Source organism: Acomys russatus, chromosome 19, assembly GCF_903995435.1.
Source record: "Acomys russatus chromosome 19, mAcoRus1.1, whole genome shotgun sequence".
Classification (NCBI taxonomy): domain Eukaryota; kingdom Metazoa; phylum Chordata; class Mammalia; order Rodentia; family Muridae; genus Acomys; species Acomys russatus.
In genome coordinates, this window is record NC_067155.1 from 4635227 (window position 1) to 4653540 (window position 18314).

The 18314-nt window shown below is 49.4% G+C and overlaps 1 protein-coding gene across 1 annotated transcript; it reads left to right on the plus strand.

Moving 5' to 3' along the window:
* The first annotated feature begins 4408 nt into the window (after nt 1-4408).
* Pdcd2l (programmed cell death 2 like) lies at nt 4409-17484 on the plus strand. The gene is made up of 7 exons (XM_051161897.1): nt 4409-4552; nt 4686-4861; nt 4995-5055; nt 6219-6592; nt 8022-8132; nt 11531-11679; nt 17170-17484. The coding sequence occupies exons 1-7, from the start codon at nt 4445-4447 to the stop codon at nt 17298-17300; spliced, it is 1110 nt and encodes a 369-aa protein (XP_051017854.1). The 5' UTR covers nt 4409-4444; the 3' UTR covers nt 17301-17484.
* Nucleotides 17485-18314: the final 830 nt, after the last annotated feature.

Genomic DNA, 18314 nt, shown 5'->3' on the forward strand with positions numbered 1-18314 from the left:
TTGGGAGGCAGAGGCAGGTCGATCTCCAAATTCGAGGCCAGCCTGGTCTACAGATCCAGGGCAGTCAGGGCTACATGGAGAAACCCAGTCTGGAAAGACAAAAAGAAATGGGGGAAGGGGGGGACAGGGCTCTGCCAATTCACAAAGTTAGGAGGTCAGACTTGGTCCTCCAGTCAAATCTTCACCTCCTTTCACTCCACCTTGGTGATGTGGAAAAACTATTTGTGCTTCACTGGCTAGGTTCTTTTTTATTTTTTGGTTTTTTGAGACAGGGTTTCTCTGTGTAGCCTTGGCCATCCTGGACTCACTTTGTAGACCAGGCTGGCCTCGAACTCACAGTGATCCGCCTGCCTCTGCCTCCCGAGTGCTGGGATTAAAGGCGTGCGCCACCACGCCTGGCTACTGGCTAGGTTCTTATTTGTTCGTTGTTTTTGGTTTGCTTTTGGTATCACAACCCAGGGAGGAACTCTTTAAATTTGATATATTCATCTATTTAGTGTACATATGAGTGGAGGTCAGACGGCAGCTTCTGGAAGTTTCTTTCTACAACGTGGGTTCTTGGGATCACTGAACCAACTTGGTAAAAAAATGTGCATGTGTGTGTATGTCCGTGTGAGCCAGGTACATGTGAGTACTGCTGCTGGTGGAGGCCAGGGCACAGCGTCAGGTCTCCTGGAAATGCAGTTCCAGGTGACTGGCTGTAAGCTACCCGAACTAGGTGCTGAGAACAGAACACAGGTCCTCTGTAGGAGTAGCAAGCGCCGGGCATGGTGGCGCATGCCTTTAATTCCAGCACTCGGGAGGCAGAGGCAGGTGGATCTCTGTGAGTTCGAGGCCAGCCTGGTCTACAATGTAATGTGAGTCTAGGACAGCCAAGGTTACACAGAGAAACCCTGTCTTGGATTAAAAAAAGAAAAAAAAAGTAGCAAGTTCTCTCTACTCATGAGCTATCTGTCAAACCCTTCAAAAGACAACTTTATTTTGTTTATTTATTTGTTTTGGTTTTTTGAGAAAGGGTCTCTCTGCATAGCCTTGGCTTTCCTAGACTCCCTTTGTAGGCCAGGCTGGTCTTGAACTCACAGCGATCTGCCTGCCTCTGCCTCCCGAGTGCTGGGATTGAAGGTGTGGTGGCTCAGAAGGCAACATCCACTCACATCCTGGCTGTCACTTAGGTTCTGTGAGGTTGAGTGACTGTCAAATCGACTTCCCTCCATGTTAAAATGTGGGCCAGCGAGATGGCTCGGTGCATAAAAACACTTGTCTTTTAGGTTTCTATTGCTGTGAAGAGACACCACGACCATGGCAACTCTTTTTAAATTTTATTTATGTGTGCTGATGTCAGATCTTGGATTTACAGACAGTTGGGAGCTGCCATGTGGGTGCTGAGAATTGAACCTGGGTCCTTTGAAAGAGCAGGCAGTGCTCTTGACCACTGGAACCATCTCTCCAGGCCCAACCATAGCAACTCTTAAAAAGGAAATGAATCTCACTGAGACTGGCAGTGCAGAGGTCTATTCCACTAGAGTCACGGCAGGAAACATGGTGTCATGCAGGCAGGCGTGGTGCTGGAGGAGGGGCTGAGAGTTCTGGATCTTGATCCGAAGGCTGCAGTATGGGCACACTAGGCCTAGCTTGAGCACGTGAGACCTCAAAGCCCCGCCCCCACAGTGACACAAGTTCCAGGAAAGCCACTCCCTATGGGCCACACATTCAAACATGAGTCTGGCCGGAGGGGGAGGGGGGGCGGCATTCCTATTCAAACCACGGAACATAAGCCTGCTCACCAGAATTTGACCCATGGAATTCATATAAAGGTGGGGAGAACTCACCCCAAAGGTGTCTGACACTTTTGTCACAGGTACTGTGGCATGCACACTCTCACCTCCACCCACGTGTGCACACAGACATGACTGGACTTGGGAGGTAAGCAGACACTGAGTGATGCCTTCGTGGTGGTGTGGATTTGAAGTTCTCCAAGGTTCGTGTGTTAAAGGCTCGTCTCCAGCAGGGGGCGCTACAGGAATGTGGTATAAGGAAGGAAAGCGTGGGGCTTAGTTGAAAAATGTCTCTGTAGGAGAAAGGGATGACCTGGAAACTTCGCATCCTGGCTGCCACGTTTGTGTAGACGAACGGTCTCTTTGACCTTTTCACACTGCCGTGGTGTTCCCAACGCAGTGGAATCCAGATGTGCTGGTTGGCTTTCTGTTTCTGGGATAAAACACTAGGGAAGGGGAGGGTTTCTTTGGCTTATACTTTGCTGTCAACGACCCATCACTGAGGGAAGTCCTACTAGGAGCCATGGAGGGACTGCTTGCTGGTTGGCTCCTCAATTCATGTTTAGTCCCTATGTGCGCCCCCCCCCCCATGAGCACTAACTACCCTGATCTATGCAATTCCAGGATTATCCCTTCTCTCAACTCTAGGCTGTGCTGAGTTAACAAGGCTAACCAGAACACTGTGATCTGAAAACCACGAACCAAAAGAAATCTGGACATCATTAAGTTGGTTTTTCACAGTAATAAAAACAGACACTGGATTAGCAGGAACCAGAATTTTGTCTGTCTCTTATATGGATTTAAAAACCACACCGGGGGGCTAAGATTATAATACTGCTCAATCACCACTGCCTGCAGCTCACACCCACTTGTAACTCCGGCTTCGGAGGACCCATTGCCTTCAGGCACCCGCCCTCACACGCAGACACAGGCAGAGATACAAATTGACACAAATGAAGTTTTACATCTCTTCTACGTTCAATTCCCAGCATATGTGAACACACACACACACACACACACACCCCACCTTGAAAGTACTAGCTAAGATTAAAAAAAACAAAAAACAAAAAACACCTGCTGGGCGGTGGTGGCGCACGCCTTTAATCCCAGCACTCGGGTGACAGAGGCAGGTGGATCGCTGTGAGTTCGAGGCCAGCCTGGTCTACAAAGTGAGTCCAGGAAAGCCAGGGCTACACAGAGAAACCCTGCCTCGAAAAACCAACCAACCAACCCCCCCCCCAAAAAAAACCACCTGCAGAGCCAAATTTGCTGATTCAACCTGAAGTGAACATTGCGGGCGACTTCACCCAGCCTTGAAGCCTGCCTCATTAGTACAGCGTTAAAGGAAGACACTGAAAGAATGAGCGGCCTCCTCTCCAAGCTCAGGCTGGATGGGGTTGAGGCCAATCATCAGAAGGCTGCTGGTGTGTACTCCACTCAGGTGAAAAAAAGACATTCCCATAAAATATATTAAAAAAAAAGAAAGACATTCCCAGCATTTGTAAATCTTAAAATAGTATATACAACCTCTTTTACTTGTGTGTGTGTGTGTGTGTGTGTTTGCAAGCACGCGTGTAGGACACAGGATAACCTCAGATGTCATCCCTCTAGTGGTGTCAATTCTCTTATTTATATTTATTAAGACAGGGTCTTGGCCGGGCGTGGTGGCTCACGCCTTTCATCCCAGCACTCGGGAGGCAGAGGCAGGCGCATCGCTGTGAGTTCGAGGCCAGCCTGGACTACAAAGTGAGTCCAGGACAGCTAAAGCTAACACACAGAGACCCTGTCTCTAAATACAAACAAACAAACAAACAAAACAGGGTCTCACTTGCCTGAAGGTTACCAACTAAACTAGCTGATTCAGTTCCACTTGCAGGGTTTTTTTTGTTGTTATTTTGTTTTGTTTTCATTGTTGATATAGTCTTAAACCATAATCAGGGCTGGCCTGAGCTTAATCCAATCTGAAATCCAAACTGTATCCCAAAGTGCTGGGATTACAGGTGTAAGCCACCCTCCCTGGCAATACATACGTCTCTTTTTCGAGACAGGGTTTCTCTGTGTACCCACCTGACTGTCCTGAACTTGCTTTGCAGACCAGGCTGGCCTGGAATTCAGAGATATGCCTGCCTCTGCCTCCGAAGTGCTGGGAGTATAGGCATGTGCCACCATGTCTGGCCATGTTCACATCTTCTTCTTCTTTTTTTTTTTTTCGAGACAGGGTTTCCCTGTGTAGCCCTGGCTGTCCTGGACTCACTTTGTAGACCAGGCTGGCCTCGAACTCACCCGCCTCTGCTGGGATTAAAGGCGAGCACCACCACCACCACCACCGGGCTCTCATGCTCAAATCTTAACCCTAGTCTTCCGGACGCAGTTTAAGTGTGTCTTTCAAAATGAAGGACTTTTCTTTTTCTGTTTGTTGTTGATTGCTGATACCATCGTCCTGTCTCCAGTTCTTAATTTTCAGCTAAGCCTTTTCGTAGGTCCTATCTCAGGATATCAGAAGTAAAATAAAACCTGTGGTCTCCGGGATTTCACGTTAGGTACTAGGGACCCGCCCCTTGTCTACCTTTGGCAGGACTCGCGTGGGTGGAGCAGGTGGCGCGCGTGCGCAGTGCGCGCTACACGTCAGCCACCGTACCCTCTCGCCGTCACGTGGACGCCCGGTTGTCATGGCGTCTGTCCGGAAACCGGTGCTGCTGGGACTTCGAGACGCGGCGGTGAAGGGATCCCCCAGGGGGCCCGCCGCCTGGACGGCTAGCAAGCTGGGCGGTGTCCCGGTGAGCGCGGCTGCCGAAGCCTCGGCGGAGGCCGTGGCGGGGAGGGGGAGTGTGGGGAGGGCGCCCCACGGGAGGGAGGGAGGGAGGAAGGGAGGGTCTCCAGGGTCTGAGCACCTGCCCCACCCGCCCGCAGGACTCCCTACCGGCCGTTCCCGCCCCGGGGCCGCGGTGTGGCCGCTGCGCGCAGCCGCTCGCGCTGGTCGTGCAGGTGTACTGCCCGCTGCAAGGCTCCCCGTTCCACCGGCTTCTGCACGTGTTCGCCTGTGCACGCCCCGGCTGCGGCAGCGGCGGCGGCGGCGAGTCCCGCAGGTAGGCGGGGAAGTCCCGGAGGCCGGAGGGAGAAAGAAGAAGCTCATCCCAGGAGGGGGCCGGGCCGGGGTGAGACTAGGTGGGGCTGCAGGTCCCCGGGTGGAGCCCTCACTGCGTCTGTCTTGCCCCTAAGCTGGAAGGTGTTCCGCTCCCAGTGCCTGCAAGTGCCTGAGAGAGAGACTTGGGATGCCCAGGTAAGGCGTTTCTGATGGGCACGCTATGTTTTTTCTATGATCTGAGGATGTTTTCTAGCATCTCTATAAGACAACCTTCCTTCTGTTTTTGAGACACAGTCTCCCCCCTCTCTATCCCACGCTGGCCTCCAACACTTAGAAATTCATTGGCCTAAATCCTTTCCGAGTGCCGTGGGTACCTCTGTGCCGCACCACACCGTGTTTTACACAGTTTTGTTTGTTTGTTTTTTACACTGGAGGCTGGAGAGGTGGCTGCGCAGCTGAGATCACTTGTTGCTCCTCCAGAGGACCCAAGGTCGAATTTCAGCACTCAAATGGCAGTTTGAAATCTTCTGTAACTCCAGATGTACGGGTTTCAATGCCGCTTTCTGGCCTCACTAGAACAAGGCACACAAATACACGGAGGAAAAACACCTGTACACGTAGAAAAAAAGTGAATCTAGGACAGGCGGCGATGGTGGTGACTGTGGTGCTGCACACCTTTAATCCTAGCACTCGGGAGGGAGAGACAGGCGAATCTCTGAGTTTGAGACCAGCCTGGTTTACAGAGCAAGTTCCAGGATAGGCAGGGCTACACAGAGAAAGCCTGTCTCGAGAAAAAAAATTGTTTATTATTTATGTTTATGCCTCAAGCATGCATGTGTGTGTATCAGATCCCTTGAGCTGGAGCCACAGGCATTTTGAAAGCTGGATTTTTTCTTCCTTTTGTAAATTTTAATTTTTAAAGACAGGGTTTCTCTGTGTAGCCTTGGCTGTCCTAGACTCACTTTTGTTGACCAGGCTGGCCTCGGACTCACAGCCGTCCGCCTGCCTGTGCCTCCCGAGTGCTGGGATTAAAGATGTGCGCCACCACCGCCCGGCTTTTGCTGTTTGCGTGCTCGTTTTGAGAACAGGATTTTTCTCTGGGGCCCAGGCTGGCCTGGAGTTCACAGAGCTCCATCTGCTTCTGCCTCGCAAGTGCTTGGATTAAATGGATCCCGCAGCACACGCAGCCCTCACGGGATCTGGAGCGGCTAGAGTCCAGGAAGTTGAATTGTAGCATGCCAGAGAGGAAGGGGCCGATGTGCAGGGCTCCCTGGGAAAGGTAGAGGGATGGGTGGTGAGGCGGAAGTTGGATATCCCAAGTGTGATTTCTTGGCCTGATTCGTTGAATATGCTTCTAGAAACAGGGTAATGGCCTGGAAGCTGAGCACTGGTGTGAAGGCTCACATGACTGGGGAAGTGACAGCGAGGAGCCGCCTCTACCGCCGCCCACCTCAGCATCGGGGAGCAGTTCTCATGGTGTCAGAGCTGTAGACTGTACGGAGCAGCTCCGAGCTCTCCACCTGCAGGACCCTGCCCTAGCTGTTGCTCACCCTTCCGCTTCAGGGCAAGGGCTGGCAGTCCCTGCTGAAGTGCCACAGTTCCAGCCCTACTATATCTGTGTTGCTGACGAGGAGGACTATGGGAGCTCCGTGGATCTTGATCACGCACACAGCCTGCTGCAGGAGTACCAGCAGAGAGAAGGCGTTGCCATGGAGCATCTGCTCTCCCCGGGGTGAGAACCTGACACCAAGGTTGAGATGTGCAGGCAGGATGCTGCTGCGGATGTTTTCCTTTTGTCTCGGTTCCTGTGGCGAGGTCTAGAGAGAAGGGATGAGAAGGCAGATGCAGGCCGGGGCTATTTGGATCAGCCAGCCTGCATTAACCAGCAGACACACGGCTGGACGCTCTCAAGGACTGACCCCAGCTGTGCAAGCCGGAGCCTTGCCAGGTGCTTACACAGACAATTCACCATTTCTTTTTTTTGTTTGCTTTTTGTTTTTGAGACAGGGTTTCTCTGTGTAGCCTTGACTATCCTGGACTTGCTTTGTAGACCAGGCTGGCCTCGAACTCACAGCGATCCGCCTGCCTCTGCCTCCTGAGTGCCGGGATTAAAAGTGTGTGCCATCACCGCCTGGCTCTCTTCTCACTTTTTAGCAGTGTTTTTACATTTGTTGATTATGTCTGTGTATATGTGGGGTGCACATGTGGAGGTCAGACATGGGAGAGGCCTGTTCTCATCTTCCACCCTTTACCCACTGAGACATCACTTGGAGCCTGTTCTGATTTTGTTGTTGTCTTGTTTGTGAGAGAGTCTTTTTTTGTTTTTTGAGACAGGGTTTCTCTGTGTAGCCTTGGCAGTCCTGGACTCACTTTGTAGACCAGGCTGGCTTCAAAGAGAGAGTCTTCTTGAGACAGTCTCTTCGTAGCTCAGGCTGGCCTCAACCTCTCTGTAGTTAAAGATGACCTTGGCTTCCTGATCTTTCTGCCTCTACTTTGTAAGTGTTGAGATTGCCACGACAGGTTTTCTGCAGTGTTGGGGACTGAACCCAGGCCTTCTGGTGGTAAAAGCAAGCACTCTACCAGCTGAGCTACACCCACAGTCCTCTTTTCCGATTTTATTTTTAAACAGTCCTGGCAAGGAATTTGTGTGCATGCAAGTGTTCGTGAGTGCAGATAACGGCACATGTGTGAAATCCAGAGGACAACCTTTTTCAGCATGTGGGTTCTGGCGTTGCGCTCAGGGCTTCATAAGTGGCAGTAAGTGCTGTCTTGTGAGGCCATCTCACTGGCCGTCTCCTGTCTTCCAATGCCTTTATAGCAGAGGCAGGTGAGCGGGAAGAAATGCTCTGTGTTTAGTGACTGCTGTGACGGCAGAGCTGGCTCAGGCGCTGAGACCACTTCAGACTGAGTGGGAAGGGCGCTGTTGTCTGCTCTCTCCTCACCTGCTTAGGTGGGCCAGTGAGGGAGCAGATCTAGAAAGACCGAAAACCAAGCACCAAGGAAGGCCAGAGCCGACGCTTGAGAGTTGACCTCTGACCTCCACACAGGTGCTGTGGCCCACATGCACCAACCCCCACGACGCAGTAATTAACAAAATAAAGAAGGAAGTCGTCGCAGTCGACACAGTCACAATCTCTCATGGTCTCTGCTTCTCTGTTTAGTTTTCCTAGCGACGGGGATGAAAAGTACGAGAAGACCCAACTTAAAGGTGGAGATCAAACATTTTACAAGTTCATGAAGAGAATTGCTGCCTGTCAGGAGCAGATTTTAAGGTAAAGAAGACATGTGCAAAAAAAAAAAAAAAAAAAAAAAGACAGCCGGGTGTGCTGGCGCACGCCTTTAATCCCAGCACTTGGGAGGCAGAGGCGGGCGGATCGCTGTGAGTTCAAGGCCAGCCTGGTCTACAAAGTGAGTCCAGGACAGCCAAGGCTAACACAGAGAGACCCTGTCTCGAAAAACCAAAACAAAACAAAAAAAAAGGCATGCATTTCTGCCTTACTTGGAGGCATTGTACTGGCAAGCCCCTAGAGTTCCAGGGACTCCTCAGGGTAAAGTGGGGTGGGGTGAGGCGGGGGAGGGGGTGACGACACCATGTGGTCAGCCTCAGATACAGCGAGCTGCTAGCCGCCGCCTTTTTTTTTTTTTTTTTAAGATTTACTTATTTATTATGTATACAGTGTTCTATCTGCATGTACACTTACATGCCAGAAGAGGGCACCCGATCTCGTTATAGATGGTTGTGAGCCGCCATGTGGTTGCTGGGAAATTGAACTCAGAACCTCTGGAACAGCAGACAGTGCTCTCTCCAGCCATCTCTCCAGGCCACCCCCCCTCCCCCAGCTCACCTTCTTTAACATTCACTTTTATTATTTTTAGTTGTCTGTGCTTATGCACATGACCGCAGGCACCCATGGAGTCTAGAAGAGACAGGTGGTGTTTAGGTTGCTCATGACGGTGCTGGGAGCCAAACTTGAGTCCGCTGTTCCTGGCCGCTGAGCCGTGGCTCAGGAGAGAGTCTCTCTCTCTCTTTCAGTGTAGTGTGTCTGTGGGTGCCCAGGGGGCCAGATGAAGTCATGGGACCCCGATGGATGGTTGTGAGCTGTCGTCACCTTAGTGCCGGGAATTGAGCCTGGGTTCTCTGCAAGAGCATTAGGTGCTTTTATTTATTTATTTTTTTAAAAGATTTATTTATTTATTATTATTATGTATACAGGGCTCTGCCTGCATGTACACCTGCAGGCCAGAAGAGGGCATCAGATCACATTATAGACGGTTGCGAGCCACCATGTGGTTGCTGGGAATTGAACTCAGGACCTCTGGAAGAGCAGCCAGTGCTCTTAACCTCTGAGCCATCTCTCCAGCCAGCATCTGGTGCTCTTAACTGCCGAGCCACCTTCCCAGCCCCAGCTTGCCTCCGCTGCCTGACTAGCTTTCAACTTTTTAAAAGAAATAACCAAAGTGTTTCCTAAAATGTCTTTACCCTTTATACTGCTTCCCACCCACAAGCTGTGCGTAATAATCCTAGTTCCTGCACACTCTGCCAGGACTTGGTATTGATATGATCCACTGAGATAGGTATTGAAAACCACACTGATTAAGCCAATTAAAAGTTTATGAGTCCGGTTGGCAGTGGCAGACTCCTTTAGTCCCAGCACTCGGGAGGCAGAGGCAGGAGGATCTCTTGCATTAGAGGCCAGCCTGGTCTACAGAGAGGGTTCCAGAATAGCTAGGGCTACATAATGAGACTCCTCCCCCACCCCTCAAAAAAAGGGGTGAGACCAAGAGCAGACTCACACCTCTGAAATGTATCTTGGTGCCCAAGCTCAGGTAACAGCCTTTTTGTTTTGTTTTGTTTGTTTGTTTTTTGAGATGGGGTTTCTCTGTGTAGCCTTGACTGTCCTGGACTCACTGTAGACCAGGCTGGCCTCGAACTCACAGTGATCCGCCTGCCTCTGCCTCCCGAGTGCTGGGATTAAAGACGTGGGCCACCACATCTGGCCCAAGCCTTGTTTTTGTTGTTTTTCTTTTTGTTTGTTTGTTTTAGGGTTTATTTTTTATTTTATGTAAATGAGCGCTCTATCTACATGTACACCTGCATGCCAGAGGAGGGATTCAGATCACATTACAGATGGTTGTGAGCCACCATGTGGTTGCTGGGAATTGAACTCAGGACCTCTGGAAGAGCAGACAGTGCTCTTAACCACTGAGCCATCTCTCCAGCTCCCCCAAGCCTTGTTTTTTAAAAATATATTTAAGGGGGAATTATAGTGGCATTAGTTAGTCAAAGTAAAGCCAACTGTCCTTGATAGCTGGCAGCTGCCAAACATGGGTTCTCTGATTTTGGTCTTAATCATAACATGCATGTTCAGGTTCCATATTACACAGTACCACACATGCATATATATGTACATATCCAGACATGCGTCTCTGTGTGGCTTACACAGCGGTTACAGAAGTGTGGTGAAGCCTGACAGGAGCAGAGTGGAAAGCTGAGCCCAGGGAAGTCACCTGGGTGTTTAGATGCAATGCTAACAGACCAGCGGGTGACCGTTTGCAGCCACCTCACCAGGCTGGGGAGGCAAGGTCCACGACCTCAGAGGCCCTGGAGCTGAGGAACAGGACTGCATCTACAGGGACAGAGGGCACTTCCGGTAGGCCATGTCTGCAGTCAGGACTGAGCTGAGCTGAAGCCCTGGGCAGGTGGCAGTGCACACCAAGTAGTACCGTAACAGGCTGGAGGTCACGGTCACTCAGGCGTCCTCTATGTGGGGTCCAGGTGAGGATTTCAAGTCCCTCCCTTGGTTAGCTGTGTTGGCTCACTTTCTGGGCCTGGTTCTGCTGATATGGTTTGAGTGCGTCTGTGCGCCCACGCGGCTCGCATCTTCTTGAGTCAGGGCACACTGTAGCCTTTCCGCTGTCAGGAATGCGGCATCTGCTCTCTGAAGGTGAAGCAGAGCCACCCTGCTTCTGAGCTTGTACTCAAAATGGAGCCTAGGGCACAGCTCAGCCTGTAGCTGAGTCATACGGTGGGAGGTAACTTAGGGCAGGGCTCAAAGAAAGGCTAGCCTCTAAGTGTCTGGTCCAACCTGTCTCAACCCCCTCAGGGCTAAAGATAAGTCACTGTCCCAAACCTGCAGTCACCTTGGACTGCTGGGTGAACCGTCTTTGAAGACAGGCGGCCTTTCCAGGTGAGGCTGGGTTTCTGTGAGGATGAGGCTTTACCCTGGGCTGAAGTGAACATCTGAGAACCACACAGTCCCCTAAGCAAGGCCTCCGTGCAGGAGCGAGACAGTGTCAACGACATGGCATGCTGCTAACTGGGCAGTAACTAGGCAGGTAGGTCTCTTCAGTCCAGTCCCATGTGCAGTGTGAGCTCCAGGCCAGCGGCCACATCATAAGACCCTGTCTCAAATAAAATAAAAGAGCATTTGTGGAAAGCGGAGCAAGGAGACTTAACACACTGGGGAGAGTAACATAGAAAGGGGTCCAGTGACCCCAGCTCACCTCTTCACGGCCTTTGGTGGTACTGAGCCAGCTGTTCCCCACACAGTCGCTGGGGTGGCTTTCCTACTGTCTAGGTCTGCTCCTGATGCTGTACAGCAGCTCTCTATGTGTGTGTGTGTGTCTGTGTGTCTGTGTCTGAGCATGACTCTTCTGTTCCTTGCCCTAGGTATTCGTGGAGTGGAGAGCCCCTCTTTCTGACCTGCTGCACATCAGAAGTCGCTAAGGTCCCAGCCTGCAGTGACTGTGGAGGCCAGAGGACGTTTGAGTTTCAGCTTATGCCGGCCCTGGTCAGCATGCTCAGCAGTGCTAATCAAGGTAAGGAGTCCTTTACTGAGTTGGACTGCTTCTGACTTTAGTGTGGAATGATATAAAATGAAGTGCTTTCTTTAATTATTAAATAGAGAATATTATAGACAAATAGAGAAATTGTAAGAAATTTGTAAGCAAAATCTAACACCATCATTAACAATAACCATTTTTTTTTTTCCCAAGACAGGGTTTTTCTGTGTAGACTTGGCTGTCCTGGACTCGGTCTCTAGACCGGGCTGGCAGAGATCCTCCTACCTCTGTCTTCTGAGTGCTGGGATTAAAGGCATGCACCACCATGCCCGGCTTAACAATAGCCATTTTGATAATTTGAGACTGAACAAGCTAAATTACACTTTTTAAAAACTTTATTATTGTATATGTATGGGTGCGTCCCCTGCCTGTGTGACCGTGTGTCACGTGTGTGCCTGGTGCCTGAGCAGGCCAGAAGATGGCATCAGTTTTCCTGAAGCTAGGCTTCCCAGGGATGTGAGCTTCCTTGTGGGTGCTGGGGTTGGAGCTGGGCCCTCTAGAAGAGCAGCCATTGCTCTTACCTGCTATCACCTCTGCTGTTCTTTGTTTTGTTTTGTTTTGTTTTTTGGGGGGTTTTTCGAGACAGGGTTTCTCTGTGTAGCCTTGACTGTCCTGGACTCACTTTGTAGACCAGGCTGGTCTTGAACTCACAGCGATCCGCCTGCCTCTGCCTCCCGAGTGCTGGGATTAAAGGCGTGCACCACCACGCCCGGCACTGTTTTGTTGTTTTAAGATCTGGCTGTCCTGCACTTTCTTTGTAGACCAAGCTGCCCTGAAAGTCATAGAGATCCACCTGCCTCTGCCTCTCATAGTGCTGGGATTACAGGCGTGCGCCACAGTGCCCGGCTCTTAATAGTTTTTATCAACAGTGTTATATAGCCAGGTTTTAGTGGCCTTTTGTTTCTGAGATATAGTCTTATATATACTGCACTGAGTTTGAACTCCACACACTGCTAAGAGTAACCATGAGCTTCTGATCCTCCTGCCTCTACCTCCAGAGTGCTGAGATTGCAGGTGTGTGCCAAAATACCCAATGTTATCTAGTGAAGCTTTCTGTCATTTAGCAAAGTTGCTTGGGGGGCTGCAGCGATGGCTCAACAGTTAAGAACACTGACTGCTCTTCCAGAGGACCCAGTTTCAATTCCCAGCAGCCACATGGCAGCTCCAACTCTCTGTAACTCTAAGATCTGACACCTTAACACAGACAAACATGCAGGCTAAACACCAATGCACATTAAAAAAAAAAAAAGGTGTGTGTGGGGGTGCAGGCTGGAGAGATGGCTCAGGGGTTAAGAGCAGTGTGTGCTCTTCCAAAGGTCCTGAGTTCAATTCCCAGAAACCACATGGTGGCTCACAACCATCTATAATGTGATATGATGACCTCTTCTGGCCTGCAGTGTATACATAATAATAAGTAAATAAATAAGTAATTTAAAAAGGAATAAATAAATGAAAAACAAAACCAAGCAAACAAAAACGTAGCTCAGGCTAGCAAGAGGGCTCAGATAGTAAACGAGATGTCTCAGTGGATAAAGGAGTTTGTCCCAGGTCACCTGACAACTTGAGTTTGATCCCTGAATCCCACAGTGGAAGGAGAGAACTGATTCCCAAAAGTTGTCCTCTGCCTCCCACATGAAGTATGTGGCATGTGAGCACTGTGGGAGTAGGGGGGGAAGGGGGGGTACGTCTGTCCTTTTGGTTATCTGTCTGTCCATCTCTCTTTCTCTCACACACACACACACGCACACACTCACAATAATAGGTAAAAATAAGGGTCCTCAGGATGGGTAGCAAGCCTGATGACCTGAGTTGAATGCCCCCAAACCTACATAAGGGAGGGAAGGAGAGACCTGCCTCTCCAGAGTTGTCCTCTGACCTCCACATGTGCAGCTACACACACACACACACACACACACACACACACACACACACACACACACACACACCCCAATTATGAATTAATTATAGAAACTGCTGGCTGGGGCTAGGCATATGCTTCTCTCAGGCAGGACAGTGCTTGGACAGTTAGGACAACACACTGAGACTATTTTGAAAAGAGAACAAATTAATGTTGGGTTGCGGCTGGAGAGATGGCTCAGCAGCTGAGAGCACTGCTGCTCTTCCAGAGGACCCAGGCTCAATTCCCAGCACCGACATGGCAGCTCACGACTGTCTGTAACTCCAGTGCCAGAGGATCTGATGCTTTCTTCCAGCCTCTGAGGGCACTGCACAAGTGTGTGTATAGGTGTGCAGGCAGGCAAACACCCATACAATGGAATGATAAAATAAAACTAAAATAAAGCCAGGCAGTGCACGTGCCTTTACCCCAGCACTCCGGAGGCAGAGGACAGGCAATGGGATCGCTGTGAGTTTGAGGTCAGCCTGGTCTATAGAGTGAGTTCCAGGACAGCCAGGGCTATGTAGAGAGATCCTGTCTCGGGGCTGGAGTGATGGCTCAGTGGTTAAGAGCGACGCCTGCTCTTCCAAAGGTCCTGAGTTCAATTCCCAGCAACCACATAGTGGCTCGTAACTATCTGTAATGTGATATGGCGCCCTCTTCTGGCTTGCAGGAGTACATGCAAGCAGAGTACTGTATACATAATAATAAATAAATAAATCTTAGAGAGAGAGAGAGAGAGAGAGAGAGATCCTATCTCAAAAACAAACAAAACAAAAACCAAAGAAACAACCTGGAGCAGTAAAGTGAAATTAGGACTAGGAAGATAGCTCAGAGATAAGCATTTGCTTAGTGTGCACAAAGCTAAAGTTTAACCCGAAGTGTAGGATAGTGAAGGATAAATACAAATAAATTCTTAAATGGATCATTTTGGAGAGGCAACTCAGTGGTTAAAAGTACTTGCTGCTTTTCAGAGGACCCTGGTTCAGTTCCAGTACAAGGCAGCTCCCACTACCTGTCACTCAGTTCCCAGAGATCTGATGCTCTCTCTCTCTGACTTCCTTGGGCTCCTGCATGCATGTGTGCACATACATACACATAAAATAAAAAGTGTAGCTTTATAATAATATATTAGTCGGTTTCATATTACTATAATGAAATATCTGAGGCTACGGATGGCCAAGCATGCTGATTCTACATAGTAAGTTCCGGGCAGGCTAACCAGGGCTAATAATAAGACCCTGTCCAAGTCTCCGGGCCACTGTTAAGGGCAGCATACCCTGCAGGAGCTTGTGGCTGAGCTAGGAAACAAAGTAAATAGGGAAGGATGGGCTAGGTCTCAGGCTCCTCGGAGATTATGATCCTGATGGCCTAAGGACCTGCCCCCCCTGGTCCCACCTCCTAAAGATGCACAGAGCCTTCCAGAAGTGTCACCCTGGCCTCCTAGCTTTTCCTTGTCTTTTTGATACCATATGTGCTGCTGTGGCTGGCCTGGAACTTATGGTGGAGGCTTTTTTGTTTTTTCTATTTCCCAGGGCTAGGGCTGAAAACTCAGCATTACACTTTCCCATTTTTTTCTTCATTTTATTTTTGCAGTCCTGGGGATAGAACCTGCAGCCTTGGGCATGCTCCCTAGGTGATCTGCCTCTGAGCCATATCCCCACCAGAATTGTTCTTGTTCTTGTTGGTTTTCAAGACAAGGTCTCTCTCTTTTTTTTTTTTTTTTTTTAAAGATTTATTTACTTATTTATTATGTACACATTGTTTTGTCTGCTTGTACCCCTGAAGGCCAGAAGAGGGCACCAGATCTCATTATAGATGGTTGTGAGCCACCATGTAGTTGCTGGGAATTGAACTCAGGACCTCTGGAAGAGCAGACAGTGCTCTTAACCGCTAAGCCATCTCTCCAGCCCGACAAGGTCTCTCTTTGTAGTCCTGGCTGTCCTGGAACTTGCTCTGTAGACCAGGCTTGCCTCAGATTCGTAGAGCCACCTGCCTCTGCCTCCTAAGGACTGGAATTAAAATTGTGCACCACTGCCACCCAGTACTTTTCATTTTTTTAATGTAGCCATTTGAGTCCTCTTTTTATTTATTTTTATTTTTATTTTTATGTTTTTATTTTTTATTTTTAAGATTTATCTCATGAGGCTGAGTGTTTTGCCTGCGTGTATTTATGTATACATGCCTGGTCCCTGCAGAGGTCAGAAGAGGGTGTCACATCTCTTGAAAATGGAGTTATGCTTGGCTGTGAGCCACCCTGTGGTTGCTGGGAAACCCAGCTCCTCTCCAGGAGCAACAAGTGGCCTTGGAGCCGCTGAGCTGTCACTCCAACCCCTTCTCTGTCCTTGTCTTCCTTTTCCCTTAGACAGTGTCAGTATTATCCTGTTTACCCTGAACTCAGTGTGTAGAGCAGACTGTCCTACCATGCCTGCTTGTCCCTCACCTCTTATTTTCTGGGGGAGGGGAGGGTGGTGGTGATGGGATTTGGGGCAGGGTTTCTCTGTGTAGCCCTGGCTGTCCTGGGCTTGCTTTGTAGACCAGGCTGGCCTTCAACTCACAGGGATCCACCTGCCTCTGCCTCCTGAATAGTTTCTTACTATTTATTTGCGTATGTGCACACCTGTGTTTGTGTGTACATGCGCTCAAGTGCTACAGCACATGCGTAGAGGTCAGACGACAAACCAAGATAGTGGTCCTCACCTCCCACCTTCTCATCTGCTTCTGCCCTTGTACTTAGGCTGGCTGGCCCGGGAGATCTCAGGCTCCACCTCCCAGCTCTAGGGGCACCAGGATTATAGGCCTTGCCTTGCCTGCTTTTTGTTTTGTTTTTCCAAGACAGGGTTTCTCTGTGTAGCCCTAGATGTTCTGAAATTTGTTCTGTAAACCAGGAACAGTCGCAAACTCAGATTCACCTGCCTTTGCCTTCTGAGCGCTGTGATGGAAAGTATGCACCAGCTACTGGGCAGTGGCGGTTCACACCTTTGGCCCTAGCACTCAAGAGTCAGAGGCAGGCGAAGCTCTGGAGTTTGAGGCCAGCCTGGTCTACAGAGAGTTCCAGGATAGCCAGGGCTGTATGGAGAACCCTGTCTGGGGGAGGGGCAGGGTCAAGTCCTCTTTTAGTAGGGCTTGGTGGCGCACGCCTGTAATCCCAGCACTCAGGGAAGCAGAAACAGGTCAATCTCTGTGAGTTCGAGACCAGCCTGATCTACAAAGCGAGTCCAGGACAGCCAAGGCTACACAGCGAGACCCTGACTCGAAAAAGAAAACCAGAAAGTGTGCACCACCACCCCCGACTTTGTACATGGGTTCTGGGGATCCAAAACCAGGCCTCAGGCTTGAACAACATGAGCTTTCCTCACCGAGCCATCTTGACGGCTTTTATGGGCTCTTTTGGTTTTGTTTTAAGTAAGCTTATTATGGCGGTTGTTTGTGTGTATATGCATACATATATGTGTGTGTGTTGTGTATATGTAGACTCCTGAGTGCTGGGATTAAAGGCTGCACCACCACGACAAATGCACCTCTTAACTTTCTCTCTGCTGGACTCTAGAGCATGTGGTGTTTTTCAGGTCTTACCGTGGAGTTCGGAACGATTCTCGTTTACACGTGTGAGCGGAGTTGCTGGCCTCCGAATCAGCAGACGCCCATGGAAGAATTTTGTATTATACAAGAAGACCCAGATGAATTTTTATTTAAGTAAAACCCTTCTCTTATTTATATAAAATTAAACAAAATTTCATATTCAAATATATGTGTGTTTACCTTATTTTTAGCTTCTCCCTTCCCATGAGACAGGGTCTCACTATATTTACCATTGGCTGGCCTTGAACTTGTAACATTCCTCCTGTCTTAAACTTAGCGTGTAAATGATTAATTTTTTAAAAAAAGAGGTACTATCTAAATTTTAAAGATTTATTTATTTATTTATTTAATGTAAATGAGTGCTGTGCTCTAACTGCATGTACACTTGCATGCCAGAAGAAGAAATCAGATCCCAGTTTAGATGGTTATGAGCTAACGTGCGTTGCTGGGACTTGAACTCAGGGCCTCTGAAAGAGCAGACAGTGTTCTTAACCGCTGAGCCATCTCTCCAGCCCAACTAATGGTTTTGTTTCTTTTGTTTGTTTTTCTAAACAGGGTTTCTCTGTGTAGCCTTGCCTGTCCTGGACTCACTTTGTAGACCAGGCTGGCCTTGAACTCACAGCGATCCGCCTGCCTCTGCCTCCTGAGTGCTGGGATTAAAGGCGTGTGCCACCACCGCCGGGCTGCACTGCTTCTTCTTTAGGCAGCGTCTCATGTAGTCCAGGCTGACCTCCAATTGGCTGTGCAGCTTAGTGATAATCTTGAACTTGGAATCTTACTTTCACTTCCAAAGTTACAGGACTGTACTGCCATGCTTGGTTTATGGGGTACTAGGGTCACACCCAGGGCCTTGTGCGTGCCAGGCTGCCACGGACCACCCCAGTCGGGTATTGGGGGGGTCCCTGGGATGAGGGTCCTCGAAGACTAGGTGGGTAAGGATTTAGCTGTGACAAACAGAAACAAAACAGGCAGTTTGAATCTGAGTGTATTTTGTTGCTCTCAAGCAAGGCTTTCCATACACAATGAAACAAGTATTACAACTAACTCTTAGAAGCAATCATGAATAGAACACAGAAGACGTGTGCAGTGAAGCATTCATGGATAGGACAGATAACATCATTGTTATTTGGCA